Raw genomic sequence first — 21,800 nt, 5'->3', positions numbered from 1 at the left:
AGAGTGATCCAGTTAACCACAAAAAATGGTAAGACTTTTGTAGGATAACAGATACTATAAGTAAAGAGAAAAGAGGTGACAGACTGGGGGAAAAAAACGCAACCCATATAACTGGCAAAGGATTAGTATAAAGAATACATACAGTATATATATGTTAGTAAGAAAAGACAACCCAAACAAAAAAATGGGCAAAGGACATGAACAGAAAATTCACGGAAAACGAAAATGGCCAATATATCTAGTAAAAAATCTTCATATACTCAATGAAATGCAAAATTAAACCAACAATGAGGTACCACTTCATACCCATCATATTACCAAAAATTTAAAAGTCTGAGAGCACCAACTGTTAGTGAGGACAGGAAGAAACCAGAACTCTAATTCATACTACTGATGGGAATGTAGACTAGTATGACTACTTTGGAGAGCAATTTGCCAACATCTAGCAAAGCTGGAGATGCATAGACCTTATAACCCACACATCATTTCTAGATGTCTACCTTCACAACAAGAGCACAAAGACACTGGTGCGAGGATGGTCACTGTAGCACTATATATAGTAAAAGAAAGGAAAGCAACCTAATTGTCCCACAGAAGAGGAATGGATAAACTCACTCAGGACCCAGGGCCAATCTGAAGGAATTCTGCCAATCTCATGCCAGGAAGAGCAGCCAGGCCTTTACCCATCAAGGCCTTAGCCAAATCTCCTTCTTCCTCAGTTTTCCCCACTCTCCCATGGGTACAAATGATGACCTTGCCCATATCTCTGATCAATCCAAACAGGTCCACTCCGCAACACCAGACACCCAAGCAACATCCTAAACTTTTAGACGGTAGCTAAAACAGCCCCTGGGAAGACCCCTAAACACTCTAAGCTTCTTGGTAAACCTGGCATCTACCTCTGTGAAGGAACAGAATTCTCTTCTCATTACCCTAGCGAAATTCCCCATATCTTCCCTAAAGAAATAAGCAGTTGCACTCCAGAAAGTAATACACCCAATATTATGGTATTAGAAATCCCAAATCAGAAGCCCAAAGCCTATTTGGGTGGAAGCATACAAAAACAAAAAGGGAGGCCAAAAAGTGAATGAAAATGCCTATATAATGCACTGGAGGCCCTGGCCAGGGCAATAAAACAATGAAAAGAAAAAGAAGTATAAAGATTAAAAAGGAAGATGTAATATTGTTTTTATTTACAGGCAACATGATGATATATATAGAAAATCCTAAAGAATCTATAATTTAACAAGGTCACAAGGTACAAAGCCAATATAGAAAAATAAATTGTACATCTATGTATAAGCAGCAAACAACTGGAAAATAGAATTTAAAATACCACTTAAAATATCATTAAAAACATTTACTTAGGAATAAATTACCAAGAATGTTCAAAACCTCTACACTGAAACTTATAAAATAATATTGAGGAAAATTAAAGAAAACCTAAATAAATAGATGTTCAAGGACTGGAAGATGTCAATTCTTCTCAAATTGATTTATAGATTCAATGCAATTCCAATCAAAATCCCAAATAGCTTTCTTTGTAGAAACTGAGAAACTGATTCCAAAATTTATAGGGAAATACAAAGGACCTAACATAGCCAAGATAATCTTAAGGAAAAGGAACAAATATTTCAAGACCTACTACAAAGTTAAAATAATCAAGATGTTATTCAACATAGTATTGAAGTAAAGACAGATAAATAGACCAATAGGACAAAATAGAAAGGGTAGAAATAGACCACACATATATGGTCAACTGATTTTCAACTAAGGAACCAGTGCAATTCAATGGGGAAGGTCTTCTTAACAAATGGTGCTGGAACAACTGAATATCCATATAGAAAAAAGTAAATCTTTATCCCTATCTCACACCACATACTAAATTAAATCAAGATGGGGTACAGACCTAAATATAAAAGCTAAACCTATAACACTTTTAGAAGCAAACACAAAATAATATCTTTACAAGCTTGGGGTAAGCAAAGATTTCTTAGGACACAAAAAGTACTAGCCATAAAAGAAAAAATCAGTAATCTTGATTTCATAAACATTTAAAACCTCCGGTCATCAAAAGACACCATTAAGAAAGTGAAAAGGCAAGCCACAGACTGGCAGAAAAGATTCACAACACATATCTGAGAAAAGAGTGGCATCTAGAATATATAAAGAATTTCTATAATAAAAAGGAAAACTCAATTAAAAATAGGCAAATATCTCGAACAGACACAAATGGCCAATAATCACATGAAAAGGTGGTCAGCATCATTACTACCAGGAAAATGCAAATTAAAACCACAATGAGATACCACTACATACACACTCAGTAGAATGCTCAAATTTAAAAAGATTAACAATACCAAGTGCTGACGAAGATATGAACAAATACAACTCTTACACATTGTTGATCCAAGTGTAAACTACTTGGAAAACTGTTTGGCAGTTTCTAATAAAGTAAACCCTACAACTTAGAATATTTTCACAAAAAGACTTGCCAAACAATGTTCATAACAGCTTCATTCACAATATCCAAAAATTAAAAACAATCCAATGACCATCAACAGGAAAATGGGTAAATAGTGATGTATTTATTCAACGGAATACTACTCAGCAATAAAAAAGAACACACTAGTTACATCTGCAATAATATGAATGAATCTGAAAAATATTATGCTGAACAAAAGAAACCAGAATAAAATTGTGTGATTCCATTTATATCTAGTTCCTGAACAAACAAAATTAATATATGGTAACAGAAATCAGAACAACAGTTCACTGTAGAGGTGGGGACTGACTAACACAAAGCACAAAGGAACTTTCAGGGGTAATGGAAACTCTAGATTTGGATAATGATAACCTGGGTGTACACACTTGTCAAAACTCATCAAACTGTATACTTAATATTTGTGTATTTTACTGTGTGTAAATTATTCTCCAATAAAGGAGGAAACACCACGTACATATCTGCATTAATTTTTTGTTCTTTAGTGCATAGGTGGGTTGAAAATATTAACACATCTATGTGTAGTCGCCAGAAATAGCATGAGAAAGTCTGCCTCCCCATTCAAACAAGATAGCAACATTACCACACAGAATGAATTTTTCCAAAGGACATCAATTTCAGAACAATTTATGGTAGATCCTTCTCAGTTTATGGGCCACAATCCACTAGGGAGACTGTGTCCTCATATCTATATGCCCTTGTCAGTTTCTTTTTTTTTTTTTTTTTTTTTTTTTAAAGATTTTATTTTTTCCTTTTTCTCCCCAAAGCCCCCCGTACATAGTTGTATATTCTTCGTTGTGGGTCCTTCTAGTTGTGGCATGTGGGACGCTGCCTCAGCGTGGTCCGATGAGCAGTGCCATGTCCGCGCCCAGGATTCGAACCAACGAAACACTGGGCCGCCTGCAGCAGAGCGCGCGAACTTAACCACTCGGCCACGGGGCCAGCCCCTGCCCTTGTCAGTTTCTTAATCAAAGAAGATTAAAAGTTCAAACATTATCATGTGGGGAGTCTAGAATTTTTGAAAGTTCCTTTGCACTTCTTTCCAGTCAATTTCTCATCCACAGAGTCAACTGCTGCTCTCATTTCTATCATTATATATTAATTTTGCTTATTTATGAACTTAATATAAATGGAATCTTTTGAAGTACATCTGAAGTATACCTTTATTTATAAAGATGGACTATTACTCAAAAATATTGGAAAGCAGTGACTGTGACAACTATATGTCTAAATCTTCACTAGTAATCAAACTAAAAAGCAGCTGCAGACTAAATGGGCAACAAAGTATGTGAGGCAAGAATATATACATATTCTTTTGGTGGGGAAGATTGGCTCTGAGCTAACATTCATTGCCGATTCTCCTCTTTTTGCTTGAGGAAGGCTGTCCCTGAGCTAACATCTGTGCCAGTCTTCCTCTATTTTGTATGTGGGACGCCGCCACAGTGTGGCTTGATGAGCAGTGTGTAGGTCTGTGCCTTGGATCTGAACCTGCTAACCCTGGTCCACCAAAGCAGAGTGTGCGAACTTAACCACTACACCACCAGGCCGGCCCCCAAGAATATATTTTTAAGAAAGCATGGTAAACTGCTATGCACTGTGAAAACATAAGATAATATTTATCTTCAATAAACCATAACATCAAGAAATAGTTTTTCACCTTAAGTTTTGGATATATGTGGCGCAGAGAATCTGCAGTTCCCATGTCAGCTTCATCAGGAATACACACAATATCTAGCTTCATTTTCATCTTGAATTCTGCACATAGAGCCTTTTGGACATCCCTGGTTGTAACAACAATGACTTCTACAGAATGAAAAAAAAAAAAGAAGAGCAAACGCAAAAACTGTCATTCATTTAGACAATGGTTTCACTAATTCAATTAGATTTGTTCTGTTTCTAGATTTAATAACAACAGCTAATATTATTGAGCATTTTCAATGTATTTTACATGAGTTCTCTCAATTATTTCTCACAACAATCTCATTTTACAAATGAGCAAATTTGGACCAAAAGATATTAAGTGATTTGTTCAGGGTCACATGACTAGTAAGCAATGGATCCAAGACAAAACTCTGGTCTGTACGATTAGAGTCCACATTAACTAGTATGTTAAGTGCCACTTCTTCTTGATGTAAATAATTCAGGAGAATATTCGTCAAAGCATACACAAATGGGATCGCATTTTAAATCTTCATTCACTACAAAGAAAGAGCTATCACCACTCCCCACCAGGGAGCAATTAGTGCTTCCCTGAGGATCACAATGAACCCTAGTAAGAGGCAACTTCCACAGAATAGATATCTTCACCTTATGCGTGTAGCTATCAACCAATGAGAGAAAAGTTGGAGTTTTGTCATGGTTCTTTGGCAGGGTAACGTAATCCACAGCAACATAGCACGTGTTGTTGATGTCCACAGACCGGATTTCAGCACCTCTAAAGTGCAACAATTTCCACCTGCTCCATGGTAGTGCTCCAGGTCACAATTTTCTTCTTTTCTATTTTCTACCCTTTTCTTCTTTCGTTCTTTTCAAATCATTTACCCTTCCTTCCTTCTCTCTTCCTCTCCCCAACTAGGTTTTCTTTTAACTCATTCATCCAATAAATACAAATATATTTAATATGCAAAACACACAAAGGCACTGAGAATTTGGAAATGAACTCAACATGGTTCCTATTCGTAAGAAACATTAACACAGAGAAATCAGACACGGAAATGATTAATCGAGGCAGGCTTCTTGGAAGAGACGGCCTTTGAGGTAGGCCATGATGAATTCAAACCCGACAAAAATTTCCTTAGTACCTACTGTATGTAAAATGCTGATGTTACAAAGATGAATTAGACACAGCATCTGTTCTCAGGGAGATCAGTCTCCCATGCCACTAACTACACAGCATAAAACAGGCCTTGAGGTACTGAGATAGAAAAACAAAGCGTAATGAGAGTATACAGGACAGGGTGATTGATACTGTTTAGGATTTTAAAGAGAAGGTGACATTTCCATAGTTTGTAGAGGACGTTTTAGGCAGAGTGGATAGACTGAAGGGAATAACTTTAAATATGGGACAGTCAGTCTAATAATTGGACCAAGACTCTTCTGTGTGGAGAGAGGCAAACGCTAAGCAGGGCTATGTTGACTTCTCTAAAATCACCAAAAATACAAACAGAGTGAACACAGATGTGGCTGTTGAACTCCAGAATCCTACGTTTAGGGAGGCATTCTCCAAATTCTGAGTGAGACTCAGCGAGAAGAAATTTTCTACTCTGCAACACCTGAGCAATGGTGAAAGGGGAAAAAAAGAAGAAGACAGAAAAAAAACACCCTGCAATTGTACTAACTGTAGTAATTATAAATTTACACTCTTCAACCTCAATCTGAGGCTGAAGATCATCAGGGAGAGCTGATGTTGCCTACATCTCCTCCTCAGTATCCCTAGTCCGCTCTCTCCCATTTTCCAGCAGCAATTCTAAAGCTTCGTTACTTACAGGTCACAATCCCATCACCTTCCTCTCTCCAGCTCAGATAACTCTGCCTCCTGCTCCATTGAGAATATAGAGACTAAAGGAGTGAATTATTTTAATTCCTGTCTCTCCTTCCTGATCTGCATTCGAGCCTTTCCTTCTCTCTCGTCCTCTCATTGCAGTGGAATATGTAGCCTTCCTCCTACCCAAAGCCGTTCCTTCATTCCTACTTGTCTCCTTAAATATACCACAAGAGGCCATCCCCAAACATAATTAAAGATATAGCAAAAGTAAAAAGAAAAAAAAGTTACAGATGACAAATCCATAAGGATATGAAAGGAAAATGGGATATTTTACAGTGTATTAAGGTGTATCCTTCACCTGTGAGATTAAGCTCTAAAAACAAAATCTCTTCTAAAACATATCTCTTAACGTCAATGTCCTATAGACTACTGCATAGAAACATTCATGGGTCTGTCTCAGAAAGGCAGTTCTCATAGTGCAATGAACACTGGATCACAAGACTGGTCCAAAGGCTCTGGCACCACCTCCATCTGGTACTCTGATTTGCCATATCTAACTACAGGACAACTCAAATTCACTGTGGCCAAAGCTGAACTCACTATCGTCATTCAAACCTGTTCCTTGTCTCATATTCCCTTTCCTAATTACTGGCATCACCATCTACCTAGTCACCCAAGCAAAAAGTAGAGAGAACTCTTTCCTCTTTTCCACTCCCCCTCCCCATTAATCATCAATTTTATCAAATGTTCCCTCTTCTCCATCCTTAGTGCTACTGCTTCAGTTCAGGCCCTCTTCATTGCTCCTGTGGACTTCTCTATCAATTGCCTAACTTGTCTCCCTGCTTGTAGTCTTGACTTCCTCAAATTGTTTCTTCACACAGTTTCCAAAGAAATCTTTTAAAAATACAAATCTAAGTTGTCAAATTTATTACCATAAAATTGTTCATATTATTTACTTATTATCTTTTCATTGTGTATAGGATCTGTAGTGATGTCTCCTCTCTCATTCCTATTATTAGCAATTTGTGTCTCCTCTCTTTTTTTTGATCAATTTAACTACAGATTTAACAATTTTATTGATTTTTACAAAGAACCAGCTTTTGGTTTTACTGATTTTCTCCAGTATTTTTCGTTTTCTATAATTTATTTCTGTTCTTATTTTTTTTATCTCCTCCTTTCTACTTATTTGGGTTTCGTTTGTTCTTTTTCTAGTTTCTCAAAGTAGAAGCTTAGATGATAATTTGAGACATTTCTTCTTTTATAATGTAGCGCTTAATGCTATAAATTTTCCTCTAAACACTACTTTAGCTATACCCCTCAAAATTTAATACATTATATTTTCATTTTCATTAAGTTAAAAATATTTTCTAATTTCCCTTGCGATTTCTCCTTTGACCTATGGGTTATGCAGAAGTGTGTAGTTTAACTTCCAAATACTTAGGGATTCTCTTGATGTCTTTATGTTAATGATTTCTAATTTAACTCTACTATGGTCAGAGAATATACTTTGTATGATTCTAATCTTTAAAAATTTATTGAGACCTGTTTTATTTCCAAAAATATGGTCTATCTTGGTAAAAGTCCCGAGCACTTGAAAAGAATGTGTATTCTGTTTTACTGGGTGGCATGCTCTATAAACGTCAATTAGGTCAAACTGTAGAAAATCCTAAGGAATCTACAAAAAGCTACAAGAATTAATAATAAGCGTATTTAGCAACGTTGCAAGATATAAGGTCAGAGTAAAAAATTTGTGCTTTTATGTACTAGCAACCAACAACTAGAAACTGAAATTTAACAATTACCATTTACAACAGTATCAAAAATATAAACTACTTAAAGATAAATTTAACAAAATATGTGTAAGCCCTGTACCCTGAAAACTATAAATACTACTGAGAGAAATTACTGAAGACCTAAATAAATGCAGAGCAATACCATGCTCATGGATCAGAAGACTCAATATTGTTAAGATGTGAATTCTGTTCCTATTGCTCTATGGATTCAATTCAATCCCAATCAAAACCCCAGCAACCTTTTTTATAGAAACCAATAAGCTGATTCTAAAATTTATATAAAGAAGGCAAAAGACTATCTAAAATACGAATCTAACCATATTATACCTTTGTTAAAAACTTTCACTGGTTTCCCACTGCTTTTAGGAAAAAAATCTAAATTCCTCAGCATGGAATACAAGGCCCTTCACAGCATGACCCCTGCTTATCTCTCTCACTGTATCTACTCCTCCTCCTTACACTTCATACTACAGCCACATAGAATGAATAGCAGCTGCCAGAATATGTGGTGCTGGTCAGGGCTCTGTATCTCTGCACATGTTGTTCTGCAGGAAATGCTCTCTCCACACTGGTCGAGCTGGTAATCTGTTTTTCAATACTCAACTCAAGGGTTAGCTATTCTGTGAAGCCTTCCCTGAATCTGTCAAGTAGAAAAAGCAACTTCCTCTGCATACCCAAGTATTTATAATGTACCTCTATTATAACATTTACCACATTACACAATGATAATCTATTTTCATGTGTATCTCTCCACTAGATTTTAAGGTTCTAGAAATTAGGGCCTGAGGTGTCTTTTCAGTTCTATACCCAAGTGCTTAATACATTACCTGGCAGATACAGATTCTCAGTAAGTACTGACGATGAGGCTTGGATTCCTACTCTGCTCTTTCTGATATTCCTACAGGGCTCATCTTAGATCACTGTGGAGACCAGCTCTAAAACAGTAACACTTAGCGCTATCTTCTCAACATTCTTCACACAGCAATAGAGTACTCCTATATTCCTAATTTAAAGAAGCCAGTCTCCAGTCAGCATTCAGTCCTAGCCTTCTCTCAATCATCCTCTCTCACCCTCATAAAGCTAACAAATCACTGGGATCAAACACCCGAAAAGTTTTATGAGTACATCTCACTGCCACAGCTCACCTTCAAATCCAACACGCTCAAGCAAGTTCAATGGGTACCAAATTAAAGGTTTGTTCCCAACTGGAAGCAGAGGTTTGGGAATGCTAGAAGTCAGGTCTGTCATCCGCGATCCTCCTCCAACTGCCATCACTACTGCTTGAAATTCCATTTTTACAAACTGCAATCACAAAGAAAAACAACAGAAAAAAAGTAACAAAAATCAAAGCACACACAGTATTAATCCTATTTTTATTTAAGTTACTGATACCCACTTATGTCAAATGCATCACTCCAATAACCAACTCCAATAACCAGAGTGAGAAAGGCTTCAGTATAACATCACCTTTATTATCTTCTCTTACTCACCGATATAAACTCTTAGCTCCAGCTTGGGGAGACGGGCTGGGGGAGGGATGTGAACAAAAAAAGATCTGGCCTTTTCCCTTGAGTTGCTCACAATTAAATGGAGAATACAAATTTAGTAAATTACAATATACTACCATTAGTGCCATGGCACTATGTGAGTTCTTATTCCTCGAAAAAATTTTAAAACTTCTGACTAGAATTAACAGCACAAATACAAGTACTAGGTTTCTGAAAAGCATGAATTGGCTTAAGATTCCTCCAATAATTCAGCCATCTGCTCATTAGCCCCAACTATGAAAGATTTCACTATAAATACAAATGTAGGTTCGTATCTGAACCTAGATTTGTAGAGCCCAGTTGCAGAAACAAACCAAATTGATTCCCTTTTTCACACTCAAGGTAATAAATGAACCTGTATGAGTTTCAAAAGAATCTCTTTACAGCACCTACCACAGAACAGAGGCACAGTAAAAGTTCATAAATCCTTACTGATTTAAAATAAAAGTACTCCTTGACTTACAACAAATGATGTAAACTTTTAATAAAAATATGAAATTCAATGTTCTGAAAAAAGAACTTATTTAACACCAAACTGGCAAATAATGTTGCACCTTTGCCACGATTATGATCAGTTGTGGGCCCCTCCCATCAATATCTAAACAGAGCACTTATACCTGGTACACCCAAGGCATAAAGTGGAGGCTCTGCACAACACCCACATCTTAAAGCTACAGCAATGTCAATTCCAGCAAGCACTGCCTGAGATTGGAATTTAACTTCACTTTGGCACTGGATAACTCCCATCACATGTGATGTTTTTATGAAAGGAACTCTGGACCCGTAAGTGTCAAAAGACCTGAGTCTGAGTTCTGGTTCTGCCACTTATAGGTGATGTAACCAGGGGTCTGACATTTAAAACTCTCAGTGTCTTCAGTTTCTAGAAGGGAGCCTGGTGGTCAAGTTCACAGACCCTTGAGCCAAACTGCCTGGGTTTGAATTCTAGCTCTACTATGTATTAGCTGTGTGAACTAGAGCGAGCTACATAACTTTTCTATGCCTCAGTTTTCTTCATTTTCTAAGATGAGGATAATTATAGTTTCTACTTCACAAAGTTGTGAGGACTAAATGAGTTAATCTACGTAAAGCACACACAATAATGGTAACTCCATGACAAGCACTATGTAAGTGTTTGATATTACCAGACAGAGGCTAAATCATGGAAAGCTTTCTGTGCCAACTGAACCATGCTGTTGCATAATTCTGGTCTCTGTCCTGCTATTCTTGCTTCTTAGGTTGTCTTTCTCCTGTGCCTAGTAATCACCTATTAAACTTTTAAGACTCAGTTCAAGAATCATCCTGCTTAAAAAGCTATTCCTAACTCCTCCCACCCTCCCAGCAAAAGCAACACCTTTCCCCTTAGCTGTTTCCACTCTACCAGGTACAGCTCATCTCTGCCTTTGCAGGCTTTCTTGTGCATGTATTTAAATGTCTATTTTCTGGGAGGTCCTTGACTATGTTGGTCATCACTGTATTCCCAGGACCTAACACAATTCCCACTAGATGCCAGGCACTCAATCAGTGTTTGTGGAGTGAGCATCTGTGAAGCTCTCAACAACTCCATCTAAGAATCCAGCTCAAACATGTGCAAAACGGACATTAGGACCCAAGTCACCAGGAACTGGGGTTCCTGCCCTCAATGAGGCCCTGGGTGATGATCATAAACACAACTAACCATGATACTAAGCAGACTGTCAAATATCTCAGGGTCACCGTCACGACTCGGGGTGACGGGAATCCAGGCAATGATGAGTGACGTTAGCCTTTAGAGGGGGTGCTCATGGCATCTCAGACATGCCTCCATCAAAGCACTCACTGCTTTGTAAATTGATAAGACAAAACACTAATTCATAATTGATCTCTCACCCGGACCCTGTTGTATTCCTCTTTGCATTTCACTGCCTTGCACCTCAACAACGAAAACCAGGCTGAATAAACGAAGGAAGGGCTGAAGTGGAAAGAGTTCGGGCACTGCGCTAAGGGCGTCTGGTCCCGGGTCTGGTGGCTCGCTCGCAGTGGCTTCTAGCAGATTCGATTCTCCTCTCCCTGAAACTCAGTTCCTCCATCTTTGCCCAAGGTGGTTGGCTCGCGTTCTCCCCAAGCTCCCTTCTAGATCGGACACTCGACTCCATGGCCGGGTCCGGCAGGGACTCGAGGTGGACACTCCGGGGCTCTGCACCCCCGCCCGCCCCGTCAGGCCCTCCTCGGCCAGGCTTGAGGAGCCCGCCTCCCTCAGATAAAGCGGAGCCAGACGGCCATCACCGCGCCGCTCACCCCGCGCCAGACAGCCCGCACACAGCCTGGCAGCGCAGAAGCCACAGCATTACCTCGGCTCCCGGGGCGCCACAACCGCTCCCCGCGCTCCCCACGCCGCCTGCACTGACAGCCCAAAGGCGCAGGCGCGCGGTGGCCGAGCAGATCGATGGGCGCGCGGGGCAGGCCCGCGAAGAAGCGCCGAGCGCCGAGCGATAGATGACGGTCTAGAAGCGCGCGCGCGCCGTGGGGAGGAGAGAGAAGAGGAGGCGGGGCCGACTCTGCCCTTTCATTCATTCGCAAATCACCAACGCCCATTGAGCGTCCCTCCCAGTGCAGGGCTCCGGGATCCCAGATTGGAATAAGTCAGTCTCTTCCTTCAGGGACTTCTCATTCTACGACCTGGCCCCAACTACCATTGTGCGAAAAAACAGTTTAGAGGCTAGCAACTAGAGGCTAGGTAGTGGGGAAATCACCAAATGCCCCTGCAGGCTGGGAATTGCCAGGGCTTTCTGTGTCCGGGATGTGTAACCCGGCGACTCACACCGATTTTCTGAACCAGACTGTTATGTTATGGAAGACATCCACTTTTAGCCATCAAAACAGTTGGGGCTTGGAGGGGCGGTCAGTGAGACCTCACTGAGACGGTGACACTGAACAATGGCTTGAAGAGAGTGAGTCAGGAGGATATCTTGAGTAAGAGCCTTCCAAACAAACTAGCCAGCAAGTGCAAAGGCCGGGAAGAGAGCCTGCATGTTCAAAGAATGGCAAAGAGGCCAATATGGCTGAAGCATAGAAAGCCAAGGAGAGGTGGAACGATGGATGGCAGAGGAGGTCAGAGGCAATGGGGGAAAGGGTGGAGAACTCAGATCTTGTGGGTCTTGTAGGCTATTGTGAGGACCTTGAATTAAGCAGAAAAGGGACATGATATGACAGGTTTTTAAAAGATCTCTCTAGTTGTGTTGATAAGAGACTCCTTGGAAGCAACTCAGGAGGCTGCAACTGCATAAGAGAACCCAAATGCCTGCGTCTAGACAGCTCTAACAATTGTGAGAGATAATAAATTTTTTTTTTAAAGATTGGCACCTGAGCTAACATCTGTTGTCAATCTTTTTTTTCTTTCCTTCTTCTTCTCCCCAAAGCACCCCAGTACATAGTTGTATATTCTAGTTGTGAGTGCCTCTGGTTGAGCTATGTGGGACGCCACCTCAGCATGGCCTGATGAGCGGTGCCATGTCTGCACCCAGGATCCGAACCAGAGAAACCCTGGGCCGCCAAAGCAGAGCACATGAACTTAACCACTTGGCCATGGGGTGGCCCCAAAATAATTGTTGTTTTAAGCAGTAATTTTGGGGGTGGTTTGTTAAGTTGCATTAAGTAACTAGGAATGTCAACCTACAAAAACAGAAACGAGTTTAAGAGGTAAAGTGTTTATTTGGGATCAAATAATTGCAATTCTGAGAGCACAGATTCAGGTAGAAACCCAAATAGTGTCCCGATTACAGAAGAAGGGCTTAGGGTTTTTCCGGGAAAAAGGGAGCATGAGGGGAGTTGTATTGAAGAAGAGTTCATTGGTGCTGGATAAGGTAAGGCTGGGTTTGTACTTCATAGACTGGCTTGAGAGGTTCGATCATCAGACAAAAGGCTAAACTTGTACTTCATTGATTGGTTAGCAATCTGGTTATCAGCAAAGTCCAGTTCCATCAATTCTTACGAACAGGATATTCTTGTCCTAACTGACTTCTTGGAATTTTGGCAGTTTGATCCAATTTGGAAGATAAAGAAAACAAGACATGCAAGGCAATTCCTTTGAAATGGCTGCTCTGTTTATTTTAATATGGCCCCACTCATGTCATCTTTGACAGAACCAATAGTTTTCTCTCTTTCCCACACATTCCTGCAATTTCCTAATCTTTTAGAAGCTTCCTCTTTTTCTATCCATCTCTTAAACCTTGAATTGCTTTAGCTTCCTGCCAGTTAAGAGGTAGAGTCTAATTTCTGCAATAAAAATAAAGGAGTTGGACTGTATTCAACACTACTTATGGAGCGCCTAATATGTGCCAAGCAATGTCTTAAATGCTAGATGCTGGGTATACAGTCAAAGAGAAAGACAGGACTTGTAATTTTTCCCAGATTTTCAGCCAGGAAAATAGGAGCTCAGGTTAGATCCTACTAAAAGAAAAGAAGAGAATAAAAATACTTGAGGCCATATCCATAAAAATCAGCCTATCCCTGCTCTGTCTTCCCCTTCACTTTAGGATGCTGGTAATGAGTTATTGAATAATTATTTAACTCCTAACACTGAGTGTGTTGGTAAAAGGGAGCCATGGAGTGACTAATTTGAACGCAGGAGGCCTGAAACTTGACTACCCTTTCCTTCTGCAGTAAGATTCTCTCCCTCGGGGCCAGCCCGGTGGCGCAGCAGTTAAGTTTGCACTTTCCGCTTCTCAGCGGCCAGGGGTTCGCCTGCCCGGATCCTGGGTGCAGACACGGCACTGCTTGGCAAAAGCCATGCTGTGGTAGGCGTTCCAAATATAAAGTAGAGCAAGATGGGCATGGATGTTAGCTCAGGGCCAGTCTTCCTCAGCAAAAAGAGGAGGATTGGCAGCAGTTAGCTCAGGGCTAATCTTCCTCAAAAAAAAAAAAGATTCTTTCTCTCCTTGGTATTAGCTCGAGCAAGCAGAAGGCTTGGAATTACAGCATGGTTTTGAGGTAAGAATCAGTTATGAAGTAAGAAGAGTATTCAACTGCATATCTGTCATCCATTTTAAATGCTCATGTTTAAACTAGCAAATATTTTTAGGGAACTAGAGCATTTTTTCCTCTACTTGAGGAAAGTAATTGAGGGATGCCTTCAGTTTTGGGTTTTTTTAAAAATTTTTTTTTAAAGATTGGCACCTGAGCTAACAGCTGTTGCCAATCTTCTTCTTCTTTTTTTTTTTTTTCCTGTTTTTTTCTCCCCAAATACCCCCAGTACATTGTTGTATATTTTAGTTGTGGGTCCTTCTAGTTGTGGCACGTGGGACACCACCTCAACATGGCCTGATGAGCAGCACCATGTCTGCACCCAGGATCCGAACCCTCAGCCGTGAAGGGGAGCATGGGAACTTAACCACTCGGCCACAGGGTCGGCCCCTAAACTCACTTTAAATTATTCCCTTAGGGTGGTTCTCAAACTTTTTGGTCTCTGGACCCTTTACACTCTTAAAAATTACTGGAGACTCCAAAGAACTTTTGTTTATATGGATTATATCTATTGATATTTACCATATTAACTCAAACTGAGAAATTAAGAAAACATTAACTTATTTAAAATATAAAAATAATAAAACAATTACACAATAATATAAACAGCATTTTTATGAAAAAATATAACTATGCTTTCAATACAAAAAAACTGAGTGAGGGGCCGGCCCCGTGGCCGAGTGGTTAAGTTCATGCACTCCGCTGGAGGCCCAGGATTTTACAGGTTTGGATCCTGGGCACGCACCTAGCACTGCTCATCAAGCCATGCTGAGGTGGCGTCCCACATAGCAGAACTGGAAGGACCTACAACTAGAATATGCAACTATGCACTGAGGAGCTTTGGGAAAAAAGAAAAAAAAGATTGGCACCAGATGTTAGTTCAGGTGCCAATCTTTAAAAAAAAATTGAGTGAGAAGAATGCTGTAGTTTCACCTTTTTGCAGATCTCTTTAATGTCTGGCTTAATAGAAAACAGCTGGATTCTCCCATTGGTTGCGATAGTATATTGTTTTGGGTGAATTATGTGATGAGAACCTGACATCACTCAGATACACAGTTGGAAAAAGGAGAGATATTTTAATAGCCGTGTCAGATAATTGTAGGTATTCTTCTTTGATACTACACCAAAACTCAATAAATGGTAGCTTGTTAAAGATTAGTTACAATGTAGAATCATTATATCAATGAACATTTTGCACTCCATTAAATACTTGCACTTTGAATGGACATTTTACCCATGCATAATTTTGCAACTTGATGCACTGATCATTTGTAAAATACTCGTTCACTGAGTTATGCAGATCTTCCCAACGTTGACTCATTATACAATATTTTAAAAAATCACATGTATTAGTATCACCACCAATCTCATTAGAAAACTCCTTAACTATTGGAAAGCTGGCAAGCTTACAATGACAGATACAAATTTTCCAAATTTCTGATTTTCTCTTGAAAGCTCAAATATTGTCACTGGCAACAAATACTGTTAATGGTTTTCCTTGAAGTGACTGACTGACTTTGTTCATTTTGGTAAGTTGTTGGCCATAGTTTGTCAGTTGTTCTTTCAAGTAAATATAGTGTTCTCTGAAAAAAGCAGTAGCTCACAAGTGCTTTTCCTAGAGACAACCATCATACTTCTGTACTACGCACAGAAGCGTTATATGTGTACTTCCCATTTCATCACATAGAATGTTTAAAAAAATGTGTACTCAAGGACCAAGATTTAATAAAATTATTTTATTGCTTCATCAAAGATATTCTTAAGTGAAACTTACTTTGCTTTATTATTTTATGTTTATTGCAAGAGTATGGCAGTGAAGAATACAATGACTATTAGTATTGTTTGGTATCACTGCTTTGATCCATACGACATCACCAGCAGTTTTATCCACCATTGCTTTTGTACCATCAGGGCAAACATCAATCCAATGAAAGAGGCAGATAATGTTTTAGTATTAGTATTATGAAAATAGTTTTGACCCGTCAGATCCCCTGAAAGGGTCTAGGGGACTCCCAGAGCTCCACGGAGCCTACTTTAAGAACTGCTGCCTTACGGATTCCTTCTGTCTGGCTCCCACTGTTTCCAGTACTTATATTGTGGTATTTATCACAAAGTATTGTCATCCCCTTTTTCATGTCTTCTCTGTCACACTGGGAACCCTTGGAGGACAAAGGCTATATCTTGTTTGCTCCTCTTTCCCCAGGTCTTAGCACAGGACCTGGGACATGCTAAGTAAATAATATTGAAAGAATTAAAAATTTCTCATAAATTTTCCCTTGACCTCCAATTTGGTGGTGGGGAAACTGGGCTGAGGGCCTGAGTCACTGACAACATCCCTTCTCCTGAACATTCCTTCTCACTAAGTCAACCCATATTATCCCTCATGCCTAGCCTCATGCTTATTATTTATTTTTATTTATTAATTACATGGGAAGTACTTAATAAATACTTATTGAATACAGGCTGTTCCCTATAATGTTTGTTTCCTGTACACATTTCTTCCCCAAGGGACATTTAATTTATGTGTATGTGTTTATTTGTAGTGGGGGAATAGTTTAAGAAAGCCAAGCTCTAAAGGTCTCTTTTAACTGTGGGAGACAAAAGAAACCTTTCAAAAGTTGGGCCTTGGCTCAGAAATACTCTTCCCACGGTCTGCAAGAGCTCTCTCTTTGGGAGTTTGCTGGCCACATCACAATATTCATCTACTCCATTTGGCTTTGGATTTGTCAGTGGGGCAGGGAATTATTATCTTTAAAGTGCTGAGTGAAAGATAAAAATGAAAAGAGAAGCTCTACTTTGGCAACCAATTGCAGGTCCTAAAATATTTGTGTTTTATTTTTGTACATATGCCCAGCAGTTGCCTAATAGATTCATGATAAGTTAGAGAGCAAATGATGCTACAGTGTTTACATAAAGAGCTTGGAAAGAACCTTCATTAATTAGGAATTCATATTTCCTTATTTCCCTTCAAACACATAGAATTTTCATTGTTGGTGATTTTAAAGGTCAGAATCTGGACATTTATGCTCTAAACTAATGGGTCAATTCTAAAAATAAGTGATTTAATCAATTTGGTTATTTTTCCTTCTTTGTTGAAAAAAAAAACTTCTCAGATTGCTTATTTTCTTTGTTTTTAAATTGGAAAGAATGGTATATGAGCCACAGCTGATTTATTTATTGAACAACTATTTATTGAGTGACTACTATGTACCAATGAGAATTTTAGGCTCTTAGGGTATATTAGTGAACAAAAAACAATCCAGCCCTCATCCCAGCAGGGAGAGGCAGCATACATGAGAAAGAAGTTTAAATAATAAATGAGTAAACTGTATAGCATATTAAAAGGTGATAAGCACTTTAGGAATAAGAAAAAATTAGGCAGGGAGAGAGAGAATACCACACTGACAGCTATAAAATCTTAGAGTTCTACAGAGGTTATTGAAAGTTGAGATTTGTGTCTCATTTAAATCTTTCTACAACTTTCTATCTAAATTTAGAAGCAAATACAAAAGGAACAGGTGACATCAATAAAAATGGTGGAGTAAGTTCCTCCAAAAATTCTCTCCTCCATAAACGCAATGAGAATACTGTTAAAATCGTCAACATCAACTCTTTGGGATGTGCACATGAGCAGTGAACAATCACGTCACTTCTTTCAGTCTGTTGGTGATTAGCCACTTTGCATCTCTTGTTCAATTCACATATAGACAACAAAGAATGTAGTTATGTTGCTTCCTTGTCTCCCAGTGATAAACCCATGTGACATTTAAGAAAAAGGATAATTGAAGGCCGGTCCAGTGGCGCAGCGGTTAAGTTCCCACAGTCCAAATCTCCATGGCCCGGAGTTTGCCGGCCCGGATCCGGGGTGCAGACATGGCACCACTTGGCACACCATGCTGTGGCAGGCATCCCACATATAAAGTAGAGGAAGATGGACATGGATGTTAGCTCAGGGCCAGGCTTCCTCAGCAAAAAGAGGAGGACTGACAGTAGTTAGCTCAGGGCTAATCTTCCTCAAAAAAAAAAAAAAAAAAAAAGGATAATTCAGAATTGGCCAACAAAATGAAAGTGCAGGAAAAAAATGAAAAGTGATAATGCTGGAAGTGGAATCCAAATTGAACATAGGGAGTTAAAGAAGAAATAGCTGATCATGGGAACGTTGACACTGCCGTCACGAGAGAGTATAGATATGCAGCCAGAGGAACTTAGTGAAGGTAACCTTACCTACGTAAATAAGGAAAGTTCAAACTACTCTTGAGAAGTTTTTTACAAAGAAAAGAACTTAATTCTCAATCTTTCTAAAGGCTTTAGATTATAATGTACTAAAAAATATTAGTTTCACTATTTTTTCATTTCCCTATACATTTATAATTGACAGTAAAAGAGTTTTTAATGTTTTGACAAAAAAATTTTAAAGGTCACAGAACAATGGTAATTTCTCCCATTGATTATTAAGATCTCTGCTCAGTTTCAACTCGCAGGGTCATTTTTACAGTCTGGCACTACTGTGCAAAATGAAGATTTTGTATACATAAAAATTTACCATAAAAAGATGATAAGTGTGTGAAAAGATAGCATTTCAAATCAATGCTAAAAGGATAGGTACTTGAAAAAAGGAAGCTGAGGAAACTGGCCAAGGATTTGGAATATCCTTAGCTGTTGTCTATGGTCAACAACTAGCATGTAGTAAAGCCAGGATATGAATACAGGCAGGCTGACTACCGAGAATGTGCTCTTAACTAGTACACTATATTGCCCTCCCATGGTATATATCCAATATTTGGTTTCTTCCATAAAGGTCTTGAATTCATAAAAAATTAAAATATTGCACATTAGGAAAGAACATATATGAAATTAAATGGCAAAGTACAGACTGGGAAAACATATTTGCTATACCTGACACAACAAAGGGTTGACATACAGGATATAGCACCTGAGTTTCCACGTCAGCAGGCTTTGGAGCTGGCAGACTACCATCTCACCACCCAAATTCTAGCTTCATTACTTACTACTTACATGACCCTGGGCAAGTTACTTAATTCATCTTTGCTCTAGGTGTCTCATCTGGATATGGGCATAAGAATAGTACTTCATAGAGCTGAGAAGATAAAACAAGATAACAGACACACAGCACTTAGCACAATGTCTTGCTGTGCTTAGTATTTTAGTACTATGCAAAAATTGTTATAAATCAATAAGTATATTGAAACCAATAGAAAAATGGACAAAAATACATAATGGGCAGTTCATAAAGAAGAAAAACAATTGCTCAATATAATAAATAATCAAAGCAATGCAAATTAAAATAATCATACCATTTTTTCAGCACGTTAAATTGTGAAAAAAATGTTTTTAAGTATTAATGCCCAAAGTTGATAAAAGTTTAGGAAATAGACACTAAAGGGAGTGAAAATTGATACATACTCACAATTTGGCAGGTTACAACTGGCAATCTGGCAGTTTGATGAAGTGATTTTAGGACGTTATTCTAAGGAAATAATCAGCTAGGTATGTGAGGATATATGCATGAGGATGGTTACTGTAACCTTTGTAGTCTTCAACATCGAAAATTTGTAAACAACTTTAACGTCCATCTGGGTTTTAAATGAATAAAAATTCCTTACAGTGTAATACAATGCAGCCAATAGAAATAACGGTTAAAATGATTATCCCCCTTGTCCCAGTGACCACCGTTTTGTGTTTGGATTACTCCCTGCCTCCAGTCTCTCCCTCTCAACTCATTCTCTATACAGCCGTTAAAAGCAAACCTAATCATGTCACTCCCTTGCTTGACGCCCTCATGGCTGCTCAATGCAAAATCCTAAAATGGGCCTCCAAGGCTGGAGTCTCTTCTTCTTCTTCTTTTTTTTTTTTTAAGATTGGCACCTAACAACTATTGCCAATCTTTTTTTTCTTCTGCTTTTTCTCCCCAAATCCCCCCAGTACATAGTTGTATATTTTAGTTGTGGGTCCTTCTAGTTGTGGCATGTGGGACGCCGCCTCAGCATGGCCTGATGAGCGAGGCCCTGAGTGTGCCAGGGATCTGAACAAACCAAACCCTGGGCCGCCTCTGCGGAGCGGGCGAACTTAACCACTCGGCCACTGGAGTCTCTTCTCTATTTTCCCTTCACACTCCAGTAAGGGCGGACTCAACGTGCTTCTCAGCTGGCCTTTGTGCCCAGTTATTCTCCCTAAGGATTTAGCATTCCATTGCGCCCAATGATTAGAACATCCTGTTCTGCCTTCTATCCCCTTCACGTCTCCTTTGGAGCTCTTACACAAATGTTATTGTGTTGTTTATGCCATTGTGTATTTGTTTAATATATGTCTCTCCCATTAGAGTTGAAATCCCAAGACGGCAAAAATTATCTGTTTAGCCGCTATTTTACCCATTGCACCTGGTATGTTGCCTGATATAGGCGCTCAATGCATTCACTAAATGAATGAATGCATTCACTGAGTGAATGAATGAATGACTAAATGAAAAGCAAGCTACAAAATATGCAGTGCCAGTCCACTTTGGTAAGAGAGGGACCAAAGACTCACGCGGCCAGTGCCCGGCCCAGAAACGGATTACCTCCTGCGGGCGCGTGCTGGCCAGCCCTTCCCTGGAGAGGGGCTAGGGCAAGGCGCGCCTACGACAGGCGGATAAGGGGGCGGGGGCTTGCTGGGAAGAGCCGCGCTGGCGGGCGTGGCGGCCGCTGGGGCTCCTGCCCCTTCAGCTTCCTGCGCGGGAAGGGGCTGCGGGAGGAGCGGGGGAGGTTTCCTGTGGACCACCCAAGGCGCGGGGATTGGGGAGCTGCGAGCGGCTGCCCAGGAGGCTCAGCTGGGGTGGTTGGACTCAGTTAGGGGGAGCTGGGCCTCGGGGCGTGCACGGACGCGGGAGAGGCTCAGCGCCGCCGCCAGGGGCTTCCCAGCCAGGGCGCGCCCTAGAGGACGGCGCGGGCAAGAGACGGGAGAGCGCGCCCCCGCGCACGCCCCTTCACTGGGGACAGTGCTCGAGGTTTGCTGCCCCTTGTCGGGGGAGTATACCTGCACGAGGTCTCTCACTGGGTACCTCTCGTCAAACACTGCCTGCACCTTAGCTGTGAGGCAGCTCGAGACGGCGTGGGGAGTGGGTGGAAATGCGGTGCCTCCTCTTCTGTCAAAATCCTGACCTGACTGCTTTGTCAGCCATCTGATAGGCTTTGTCCTCTACGATGTTCAATTCTTCTGCCTATTTGGTTCCTGAAGGTGAAATCCTATCTTCCAAATCACCACACCCATCCCAGAGGATGCCAGGTCAGCCTTTTTTCCTTCTTCTTCCGGGTAGTGGGGTCCTTATTTCTCTCCAGCTCCAGATTTAATGTTTGCCACTGAGAGGGCCCACCACTCCCACTTGACACACATCTCCCTGGCTCTCAGCAGGGCCCTGAAGTCCTGGAAGAGCCTGCTCCAACATCCCTCAGGAGCCCAATAAACACATTCTGAAGGAG

The 21,800-nt window shown here is 40.1% G+C and overlaps 1 protein-coding gene across 4 annotated transcripts in view; it reads right to left on the bottom strand.

Annotated features, from left to right (window-relative positions):
- Window positions 1–11,817, bottom strand: part of EIF2B3 (eukaryotic translation initiation factor 2B subunit gamma) — a 129,113-nt gene extending 117,296 nt beyond the window's left edge. For 2 of the 4 annotated variants that reach the window (XM_070510037.1, XM_014828065.3), the window contains exons 1-3: window positions 11,655–11,817; window positions 8,926–9,082; window positions 4,161–4,306 (exon numbers count right to left, since the gene is read on the bottom strand). In XM_070510037.1, coding sequence (XP_070366138.1) covers window positions 4,161–4,306; window positions 8,926–9,073 — 294 coding nt within the window. In that variant the 5' untranslated portion in view covers window positions 9,074–9,082; window positions 11,655–11,817. Of the gene's footprint in view, window positions 1–4,160; window positions 4,307–8,925; window positions 9,083–11,193 lie in introns of all 4 variants that reach the window. The other 2 variants (XM_070510039.1, XM_070510038.1) reach the window with 2 other exon arrangements.
- Between the last annotated feature and the right edge of the window lie 9,983 nt (window positions 11,818–21,800).

The sequence above is a fragment of the Equus asinus genome, chromosome 5 (genome assembly GCF_041296235.1).
Source record: "Equus asinus isolate D_3611 breed Donkey chromosome 5, EquAss-T2T_v2, whole genome shotgun sequence".
NCBI lineage: Eukaryota > Metazoa > Chordata > Mammalia > Perissodactyla > Equidae > Equus > Equus asinus.
Note: the sequence above shows the minus strand (reverse complement) of the source record. Positions and strands in the feature narration are given on the sequence as shown.